Source organism: Mustela putorius, unplaced genomic scaffold, assembly GCF_011764305.1.
Source record: "Mustela putorius furo isolate JIRA1106 unplaced genomic scaffold, ASM1176430v1.1 tig00000827_pilon_pilon_pilon, whole genome shotgun sequence".
NCBI classification, from domain to species: Eukaryota; Metazoa; Chordata; class Mammalia; order Carnivora; family Mustelidae; genus Mustela; species Mustela putorius.
This window is the reverse complement of record NW_025421489.1, coordinates 2,576,826-2,588,216: the sequence shown is the minus strand read 5'-3', so window position 1 is coordinate 2,588,216 and position 11,391 is coordinate 2,576,826. Positions and strand designations below refer to the sequence as shown.

The 11,391-nt window shown below is 42.9% G+C and overlaps 1 protein-coding gene across 1 annotated transcript in view; it reads right to left on the bottom strand.

Annotated features, from left to right (window-relative positions):
* Positions 1-4,348: 4,348 nt before the first annotated feature.
* ARHGAP21 (Rho GTPase activating protein 21) overlaps positions 4,349-11,391 on the bottom strand; it is a 137,444-nt gene continuing 130,401 nt past the window's right edge. The window contains 4 exon segments of the mRNA XM_045084969.1: positions 4,349-5,254; positions 5,256-5,573; positions 5,575-6,852; positions 9,487-9,518. Coding sequence (XP_044940904.1) covers positions 5,204-5,254; positions 5,256-5,573; positions 5,575-6,852; positions 9,487-9,518 — 1,679 coding nt within the window. The 3' untranslated portion in view covers positions 4,349-5,203.

Genomic DNA, 11,391 nt, shown 5'->3' with positions numbered 1-11,391 from the left:
TATGGTCATCTGTTCTAATTCGTTTTTACAGGTGGGAAAACTGAGGCTCAGAGAAGTAAAGTAACTTGCCTAAAGTCACACAGCTGGCCAGCATCAGGTCATGGCTGTACGCTGGTACTCTGAAGATCCAATGCAGCACTCCAGGTAGGTTTGAAGTAAGTTTGAAGTTTGAAGAATATTATCTCATTTAAAAATCAAGAAGGAGGAACCTCCGGCATTTCCGTGGAATGCCCTAGCTCCCTCTGTCAACTCCGCAAGAGGGCAGAAACTGCGTTTCAGCAAGCACTTCACCAGTCTCTCAAAAAATGAACCCAAAATAAATGGTTTCAGTAATGAAGCTGTATAAACTACTTTCAAAATAAGACCCCCAAAATCTACCATAGATCAGTTTCATCAAAAAGTAGAAACAAAACGTAGCCACAATGCCTGTCGCATAAGCTAGTCTAACCAGGACATTTTTACTGAAGTAGAATGAGAATAACCAGCTGAGGGTGCTTGAAATGACTACATGCCCTGCTGAAAATCAGATGACCTAAAGGGGCTACCTGGTGATCTGGGCGCTCTTAGAGAATCCACTGTTTCTAAGAGTTTTCAGAAAATACTTTGTTTTACTATTTCAGCGTACCAGTACATCCTCCCCTATTGTTAGAAGAAACATAGCTTCACCCTGGAGGCTCCAGTAAGACAAGGGTCGAAATTCCCACATGATAAAAGGGGTAGCTCGTATCTCACGTGGGTTTTATTGTTCTGTCTGACACTGTGTAGGTGAAGAACTGACGTATAATGATTTGAGATTCAGGAACATCTATTTCCAACCACCGTGGAATAGCTCATAACTGACGAAAACCCGTACTGAGAACCATGAGACAAGCTGGAGAAAATAACCACCAGCCATTCTGTCAGTCCATAAGCAAATGAACTGGAGAGCTGTCCAGGCAGTTCAGGCAGGGAGCAAAAATGAAAGCCAGGCTTGGGGGGACAGGGGCTACTCAGAAGCTGGCTTTCCTCCATTTTCCTGGACTGGCTGGGCTGGGAGTGGCAAAGTAATTTAAGTAAAAAGATGCCCAGGGGTGTGGGATGCTGAGTCTGGGCTAAGACGTGGGGAAACAAAATCCCCAAGCAAAGTGAATCCTAGAGGGGAGAACCCCGTATTTGGTGGTTTTACCTTTAAAGCATCTGCCAGTACTTCAACCATTCAGGGCAGAAGGCCAGTTAGGAAAGAGATTGGTGTGTCTGGTTACAGCCTCAGAGGCTGAGGTGACAAGCAACACAGTGGGGTTCAGGACATGCCCAGGAGGAGGGGCCCCAGCAAATCCCCTAACACTGAGATACCTGAAAAGTGTTTACAAGCCTGCCTTACCAGCTCCGCCCGCCTGCAAACATAGGGCGACCCAGACAATTACCTTCGAAGCACCAGGAAGACTTACAGCTCCCTTCTCAACAGTAACGATCAGTAACAATAGAAACCAGATGAAAACAGAACATCTTTAAAGCGCTGAAAGAAAATTCCAGCACTCTCTAGGCAGTAAGCACATCCTTTGGAAAAAGGTTGCAAAATAAAGACATTTCCAAATACACATAAGCAGAGAAACGGCACTAGCAGATCCGGATAATAATTAGAGCTCTTCAGGAAAGACGAGAAAGACGGCAGATAAAAACATGAAAATACAGCGAAGAATGAAGAGCGGTAAAAATGGTCATTGTTAGAAAACAAAAATGGTCATTGTTGGTAAACGCAGATGAATATTCAAGCTTATGAAGTAATAATGTCTTACAAGGTATGGGGATATATATAATTTACTATAATAAGCGGTATGTGGAAAGCAGTAAATGTTTAATTTAAATTAGGTCCTATTAGGTGAAGAACGTCTCTAGAAGACTAGTAAAAGAATAAATAAGTAACCTGCTAATAGAAGGTGAAAAGGGCATAGTAAGAATATTTGATTAATTCAAAGAGGCAAGAAACAAGAGAAAGGAGCACATAAAACTTGTGAGACAAGTAGAAAACACAAACAGTAAGACGGCAGCTATGAATCCAAATACATCAGGAATTTCATTAAAAGTAACTGGATTACATATTTAGTTAAAAGACAAAGATTATCCGACAACATTAAAAAAATAACTATATGCTGCTGGAGAGAAAAACTGAATATAAACACAAAAGGGTTGAAAGCAAAAGGATGAGAGAGATTTACCGGGCAAACACTAACCAAAAGTAACTGGTACAGTCACAACAATATCATATAAAATTAAACTTTAACCCAAGCAGCTTCGGTAGAGATAATGAAGGGCATTTCATAATGAGAAAAGGGTAAATTCACCATGAAGATAAAATAATTCTGAATTTATGTCCACCTAGTAAACTAGCTTCAAAATGTATAAGGAAAAAATTGACGAATAAGGGACATATAACTCTGTGATTGTAACATAAGGCTTTATCACCTCTCAGGAAATGCTGAGAGCCGAGTAAAAAATCAATAAGGATATAAAAGATCTAAAAAACACGATTAAGAAACCTGACCTAGTCAACATGATAAAGCAGCCAGTCTCAGAGTACATATTCTTTTCAAGTATATGACATGGAACATCAAGTATATGGGCATGGAACATTGAATAAAAATTGGCCATATGCTGGTTTATGTAATAATTTCAAACGGCTTAAAACTACCAAAGTATGTTTAATAATCATGTGAATTATACTAGAAATAATTTTTTTAAAGATAAAGTAGAGAGATTCCAAATGTTTACACATTAAGCTATATACATATAAATAACTCACGGGTTAAAAAAAAATCACAACAGAAGTTAGAAAATGTTCTGAAATAAATGAAAATAAAACAAATAGTCTTTAAAAAGCAAATATCAAAAAACAAACAAAAACCTGGAAATCAATGAGCTAGGATATGTCTGAGGTTCCAAAGAAAATTGAAGCTGATAAATATAAGAGCAGAAATGAATAAAATATAATTATTTGAGCCTTGAGCCTAACTTCTTTTTTACATATAAAAAGTATTTTTGATCTTAAAAATACATGGCTTTTCCAGTAAGGCACTTATTATGCAAACTTGGATAGAGTGTATTTTTATTTTGTTCAGAACTTTACCATCATTTAAGAAAATCGCATCATCGATAGCAAAACTATTCATGAGACATGAAGTTATTGCACTGTTAGTGACTGTATATTGGTGCGATCTTCTTACTGAAATGCTTATTCCTTTATTATAAATCACTTTCCCTTTTCTTTTCTATAATAATAAGAAAATCAGGGCATCCCATACTATATTGAATAAAATTAAAAACTATATATGTAGATTTGTTATACAGGTAGGTTACATTATCTGTGAATTTCACTGCAGAATAGTAAAGGAGAAATTAAAAACTATACAGAATGAGAATATTGGGTCTGGCAGGGTTGAAAACCACTAGATTTGATGATTTTTAAGGCCCTTTCAGTCTTACCCTTCTGAGATTTTAAGTATCTGTTAGTTTTTTAGAATAGGTTTGATAGATTTTGCAAGTCAAGTGTGGCAGGCACTGTATCTGGAGTATCTCATTTAAATCTAATAACCCGGGGCTCCTGGGTGGTTCAGTGGGTTAAAGCCTCTACCTTAGGCTCAGGTCATGATCTCAGGGTCCTGGGATCGAGCCCCGCATCGGGCTCTCTGTTCAGCGGGGAGCCTGCTTCCTCCTCTCTCTCTGCCTGCCTCTCTGCCTACTTGTGATCTCTGTCTGTCAAATAAATAAATAAAATCTTTAAAAAAATAAATAAATCCAATAACCCTTACAATAGATATTATTATCATTTTTATATGAAGGAATAAATTCAGAGAAGTTAAATAATTTGTCCAAGTTTACATATCTAGGAAGTGTAGAGTTGGTTGTATTCCCAAATGCATATTCTTTTCACTCATTATCGCCGACAAAAAGTAAACAATACGTATTACTTTAGCTAGAAAAGTTAAATATTATCTGTGTACAGAAGTGAGGTTAGGCCAGTGTAAACATTTGTAAGAGATCCCTACCCAGCCATAGCAAAAAAAAAAAAAGAGAGAGAGAGAGAGAGAGAAGTAGAATATAGAAAGAGAGTAGGTAAAAAATTTTTTTTTTTTTTTTTTTTAAAGTAGGCTCCACGCCCATCCTGGAGCCCAGCTCCGGGCTCAAACTCACCACCATGAGGTCAAGACCCCAGCCAAGATCAAGAGTCCCACGCTTGACAGACTGAGCCACCCAGGTGCCCCCGGAGTAGGTAATATATATATATATATATTTTTAAATCAGGACCAATTAAGGCAGTTATAAATGGGTAACATTTAAAAATACACTACAGTGAGTTTCAAGACATGCCAAGTTCACCAAAACAATTTTTATTTCCAGTGTTTAATTGGGTATGCACACAGGCATGACACAGGTTTGGATTCATTAAGTCCTCATGCAGAATTATATTCTTCTCGATAAAGAAGCCAGTTCCATCCAGGTCACTATCTACACATCTATGTTACAACATTTATATCAAATCTGGTATCTGAAGAAAAGATACACATATAATATGTTCATTTAAGTTACGTATTTTACAGAAAGATTAAAAATTCAAGTCACACAAAACTCAAAAACTGTATTAAAAGTTTGAATATAAAACTCAGATCCACCTGGAATGACGAGAGAATGCTAGTTCTGTATCCACCTGTGTTAAAACTGGTAAATGCCATGAAATTTGTTACCAATAAAATGCATTTATTTATTCAACGTAAGTTATCTAATTTTAACAATATGGCACCCTAATAACCAAATGGATTTTTATGATGAGGCACTTTTGTTAGTGATGAAACCAAAAGAACAAATTTGCTGCACACAAATGCCGATGTTTGCTTCAGTCATCTCGGGTATACACTGTGTAGTAAGTTGCAACAAATAGCTTGCTCATTTGTATACAACTGTCCAACATTTGTAATATATATATATATATATATATATATATATATATATGCATGTATACACACACACACACATATATATATATGTTCTTCTGGCTGTAGTAATGCACTGTGAAGCTATTCCACAGTGCAGAATGATGAAACCAGCCCAAATGAAGGCTGCATAATAACAATTCTGGTACAAGAAAATATTTACAGAGTTACTGGAACGTGTAACAGTAGCTTTTCAGTTGCCGTAGTGGACATGCCCCAGATCAAAGACCGGGATGAGACTATGCTCCACTGCCTGGGGTTTCGGCCAGTTTCCGAGGCTGGGCATTATAACGCTGCGGAACTAGCATTTTGGCTCATGTTCTGGAAGCTTTCTCCGTTGATCTGGTCGGGTGGCGGTATGGAAAGAAGGGGCCTGGGGGCTGGAGCCGGGGGACCCGGAGAAGCGCCCGCCGTGGGCTGCGAACTCTGGGGCGCGTCGGGCGCGGCCCCGTCGACTGCGCGGGCACCGCCGTGGGGCGCCGGGTCCCCCGTGTCCGCCCCGCTGAGGTCGGAGGCGCTGGTGCGCAGGCGCTCCCGGGCCAGCCAGTCGGAGATGGACAGGTCCTGCGCGGAGCACTTGGGCTTCAGCCGGTGGACGGCGGAGAGCTCAGGCGTCCCTGTCCGCCGCCTGCTCGTGCGCCTTCCAGAAGCTGAGCACGCTGAGCTCGGCCGCGTCGCGGTGGCCCCCGAGCGTGTGCCGCCGCTTGATGCTCTTGCGCTTGGCGGCCTCGGCGCCGGCTTTCTGGCTTCCCACGCCGAACATGTCGTCGGCCGGCGCCCGGGGCCTGAGTTTTAACCGGTCCGCGATCTTCGTCTTCCAGGTGGGCTCCTGCTTCTCCGACTCGCTCCTGCTGGGCGGCAGCAGGCTCCCCGTGGACTTGCCTTTCTTCATGACGTCGAACACCCTGCTGATGGCCGGGCTGTCCCGGTCGCCCCTGGCGTCCCCCAGGCCGCCGCTGTCGGACTTGAAGCGGCCCGACTTCCTCCTGGACAGGGTGTCGCACTCGATGAGCTTGTGGGAGCTGAAGAGCGGCCTCCGGCTGTCCAGGCTGGGCGTCAGGCTCCCCTCGGTGCCGCTGAGCTCGCTGCCCTCCGAGTTGCGGCGGCCCGCCTTGCTGGCGTCCTGCAGCGGGCCCCGCAGCAGCCGCTCGGACGCCAGCGCGCCCGGGAACACGGGGAAGTCCGTCTCGCTGTCCGTCTCCACCGGGCGGCCCTCGCTCACGCGCTCGCTGCGCTCGTCGTCCGCCTCGTCGCCCCGGCTCTCGGCCACCGAGCGCACTTCGGGGCTGAGCCGGCTGCCGTCCAGGCCGGCGGGGTGCGCGCCCGGGCAGTCTGACGCGAGGGCGCCCGGGGCGGCCAGAAAGCCGCGGTGCCTCGTGCCCGGGCTGCCGCACTTCCCCGCGGAGAGCCCGGCCGGGGAGGCCTGCGAGCCGGAGTCGGAGCCCGGCTCTTCCAGGGGGCAGGACCTGGGGGCGCCGGGCGGCCGGGGGCTCTCTCTCGGCCCCGGGAAGCGGCAGCTCGGCGCCGGCGACTTCGGGGGTTTGGCGCTGTGCGGCGGGGAGGGCTCCTCCGACGCGGCGCTCTGCTTTCGGGGCGGCGTCTTTTCGTCTTTTGGGGCCCCGGGGTCCTTCTTAGCCATGTTTTCTTTGGAAATGGCGATCCTTTGTTTTCTGCACAATGTCTCACTCTCTTTTTTGGATTCTTCTTTAATGTCATTGTGGCTCTGTTCTGTGTTTTCTTTCTTAAAAAATACATTGTCCAGTTCGTCTTCTGAGCTGCTGGGTTGCGCCTTTTCTTTGGGTTTTTTCCTCTTGCGACTGGCGGCTGCGAAGATGGAGGATACCAGCAGCTCCCTGCTATACTGATCTTTTCCTGATCCCCAAGAACCCTGCGAGAAATCAGAGACATGAGACTGTGAGCACAGGCACACCGCTGAGTTCCTCTTCTGAAAAGGTGTTCCCCCAAACGTTTCTTACTGCATTAACTCTATTAAAGCTCCGGAAGCAAGGACAGAACGTAGTTTTTTATACCTCCTTGGGACCTGCTCATGAGGTAGACTGTTACTTCTATTCAACTAGGTCCGTTTCTTGGCAACTGGTGGTATTTAGCGGCTGGGTCACGCCCCATATACATCCACCTTTCAGAGCCGTGTTTTGTGTTTAGAGCTGTCTAGCGCTCCTATTCTCGTTCATTTCCCTGCATCTCCTGACTTCCCCTGCTCCTGGGGGCTCCACGTTCTTCAGGTTCCTTAATCTGGAACACAGGTTGAAGAGTTAATATCCTGGCACAGCTGAGTATAATGTCCTGACATAGGTTACTACAACTCTGTGACTGACTTTCCCTTCCTGATTACAGACACCATATGACACACACACTGTATGGGGTAAACTCACTAAGGGAACTCTCTGGTCTTCCGTCAGTTCAGCCAGACTCGATCTTCAGACTTGCCTCTCAAGGTAACAACAAAATCAGAAAATTCAAAGAACGTAAGGTCAACTGAGGATCTTAAATCCTTACCAAGGGAGCACTATTCCTGATAAAGTTGTAATGCAGGCTATTGGCTTCGGTAGCTATGCATGATAGACCCTTGATGACGACTATTTCATCAGTTTGCTCGGGAGGCCTACTGGCTAAGTGAATGGTGGGGGGAGTCAGTAACACTCGCTGATGAACCAGAGACCATGTAAGACGAGCAGGAAGGCAGGGAGTATGCTGAGTAAGAGAAGCAGAGTGGACTTCTCTATGGTCGTAAACATCCCAGACAAACTAAAACTACTATCCTGAAGTCTTGAAAAAGTAAAAACTTAGGCTGCTATACTAAAAAGGATTCACCAGAATGAAACTGCACATTAACAGAACTTTGTTTCTACAAGTAAGAAAGAATTCCCTGGTTATCCAGTACACTGCTTCGTTGGTTATCCACATTTTAACAGCTTCCGCTAGACAGAGAGACTAAGACATGTTAAGAAATACACATCTAATAAGGGGGAAGGAGGAAATTTCAAACAGGTCTCAAATCTCAATCCAAATCTAAATCTAAATCTGAAATCTTATCTTTGGGGGGGGGGGAACAGTCTCAAAAGCAGCCCTAAAAAAAATAAAATAAAATAAAGTGCAAGGGATGATCCTTAATTTCATCCTATACAGGAAAATAAAAAAACAATCTACATTTACATTATTGGGACTTGGGACAATTGGAGAAATTTGTGTAAAGACTCCATTAGAAATAGTAATGTTGTGTACTCCTGTTAATTACCTGGGTATGAGAATTACCCTGTGATTACAGAGGAGAACACCCGGTTCTCAGAATGTGCATGCTGAAGCATTTAGGGTAAAGTGTTTTCATGTCTATAAGTAATTCTCAAATAGTCACTTCCCCCCTTCAAATGATATATATCAAGATGGACCAAATTAACAATCTAAGGCAAAAGGTTTGGGTGCTAACTATTATCCTCATAACTTTTCTCTAGGTTTAAAACTTTTCAAAATAAAAAGTTGGGGCAAAAAGCCAGTAAGAAATACAGGGTGAGTGATAATGAATGATATGACTGGAACACTTTGTAAAATCTCCTGCAAGAATTATAATTTTTTTTTAAAGATTTTATTTGTTTATTTGACAGAGATCACAGTAGACAGAGAGGCAGGCAGACAGAGAGAGGGAAGCAGGCTCCCTGCTGAGCAGAAAGCCCGATGCAGGACTCGATCCCAGGACCCTGAGATCATGACCTGAGCCGAAGGCCACGGCTTAACCCACTGAGCCACCCAGGCACCCTGCAAGAATTATAATTTAATCACAGACAAACGCACTATGATATTTAAACATGATATATATGTCTCACTTCCAAATAGAACGATGTAAGAAATCTATTGACAATTCTAGCTGCTACTGTCTCAGCAGATCCAAGTTTGGATAAACTGGATTAATAAAAACCCTTCTAAGACTAAGAACTTCCCAGAGCTACTCAAAATTTGTAATTGGTGGTGTCAACAGAATACAAATTATGTAAAAATACTGATTTTTCTGAAAGACAGGCAAGAATATATTTTTTCTTAAGAATTATTGATAATGAAAACTGTATTGATAATGAAAACTGTATTACTATATTTACAGGTGAAACATGACGCTTGGGCTTTGCTTCAAGGGGGGAGGGAAGTGGGGGTGAAATGTACATGGAACCAGATGGCCACCCACATGTTAATTGTTGAGAATGGATAATGATTGCATGGGGACTCATTATACCATTGTCTCTGCTTTTGTGTACGTTAGAAAATGTTCAGATTTAAGAATTTAAGAAACAGGGGTCTACTTCCTCTGCAGTAGGCTAAACTATGCCGAGAGAAACCCAACATTCCAACGCACAATCCCTTGTTCAACCACCGTCTACGAACTCATTTTTCCCTCTCAAAGACTCTGTGGGTCTGTGTCATCTCACACAGAGAGGGATGCGCTCTAGTCCTAACAATCAGCCAGAAGGAAACTCCCCCACTACCACGTAGTTCAGAATTGTATGAAACCATTTACCTTAGATTTTGTTGAGTCACTGGTAGCTGAATCTGTGAGAAGTTAAACAAAACATGGTCAGTATCAGTCAATCTTTGCTGCTTTCAACAAACAATGCAAAACTTATGGAAAAGACAGGCACAGAACGAAATGAGAAAGCAAAACTCAAACAAAACAAGAGAACACAGTGGATAGTCAGAGCTCACAAAGATGCAAGCTGCACCACAGAAAGCCACCGCCATGAAAGGATGCTGTGAATTGTAGGCAGAATCAGCTCAATGAGAGGAATGGCAAAGGAGCCCTGTACTAAACAAAAACAGAAACACTAGTGTTTATCAAGATTTCTAAATATTAAATCTAGCAGTAAAGAAGCTGGAAGACCTTTTTAAGAATTGTACTATGTGCCACATCCTGTATGTAAAACTGATACACAATGTAGAACTTTCAAGATGGTTGGCTGTCCTAGCTACAAATCGAGACACTCATACTCGGTGCGTTTACGTTGATTTTTGTCAGACTGTCAAACTCATATTTTGTAAGCATGTATTTGCATGCATCTGGATGCATTAGGAAACCCTGCTTCCAGGTCACTTTGGTTTTTCAGTAATGCTGATCTTTGGGCTTCAGACCCCAGTTTCACATCTGTGCAGTCAGGGATCCTTTTGACTAGTTTGGTTAAATTGCTACCAGTTTTGTAGTTATCTATCACAAATGTTATTATGGAAATGGAAAAATGGAGACCATAATTTTCACTGTCTGGCAAAAACTCAGATTATACAAGTATAAAGAGGGTAGGAAGGGGCTAGCACTCGTCGGGAGAAGACCAATTGGGAAATTTTGTCTTTCAAGTTGAGGGAAATTGATTTTCAAGGTTAATGAGCTGAGCCCCGTGCCACGCCCCTTTGAACACATGGCTAAATGCTTTATGACTTTAAGAACTGGTAGACCATACCATGCTATTTCTCCTCTCGGTCTGCTTCAGAAATAACAAGAAACAGCAGAAAAACTTTTAAGAAAGTAGTATTGATCTGTTTACAATAATCTTTACGAGAAAATTTACACCACAGATCAGCCGTGTTTGCATTTACAAGAATCGGGGGTTTCTGCAGACAAGGCAGCTACAGTGTGGACAGCAGTCCGCCTTCTTCCTACAGCTCCAGCTGTCCATCAGGGCCACCACAGAATCCACTAGCGACATTACCGTGTGATAGACTCCTCCCACTTCGCCTGTGCAACATCAGTATAGATTTGCCTGTGTCAGTAAGTGCTGAAAAAACCCTTTAGGACTCAAACAAGAACTAGAGACAAAGGGAGAACAGCGTGTGAAATAACATGCTAGATATAGTGCAACAGTTCGGCGGGAGAAAATCGTCAGCAAAAGAGCCTATGAAAACTGCTACTTAACCACACATTAGGGCGGCAAGAGAGAACAGAAGAAAATGGCAAATCAGTTCGACTTCTACTGTGATATCTGTAGCGACAAATAATATGCTGTATTTATGAAAATGGCGCCCATCAGTAGTTCGACATTCTTCACTTGCTGCTTTTAAACAGAACGTCTAGCTCAAGAATAAGAACTACTTGTACAGTCTCGATCACACTTTCTGCCATCACAGCAACCACATATTCAGCAGCATATATCTGTTTTACCTTGTGATGACTATTACATGGAAACTGTGAATTAAAAAAAAAGAACAAAACAGTGGTTTGCATGCTCATTTCCCTCAGATTTCCACTCTGACAAGCATTACAATCCCATGCACTGCCAATGGCATTAGAGTCACTGGAAGATAATTGAGATCAATCAGAAAAGGAAGATTCAGTTTTTTATTAGTAGAAAGGGGGAAAAAAAAAAGGAGAAGAAAAGGAAAAAAAATCATAGTGAATTGTTACTTATGATTGATTTCGTTCTTTCGTGTTACGAGG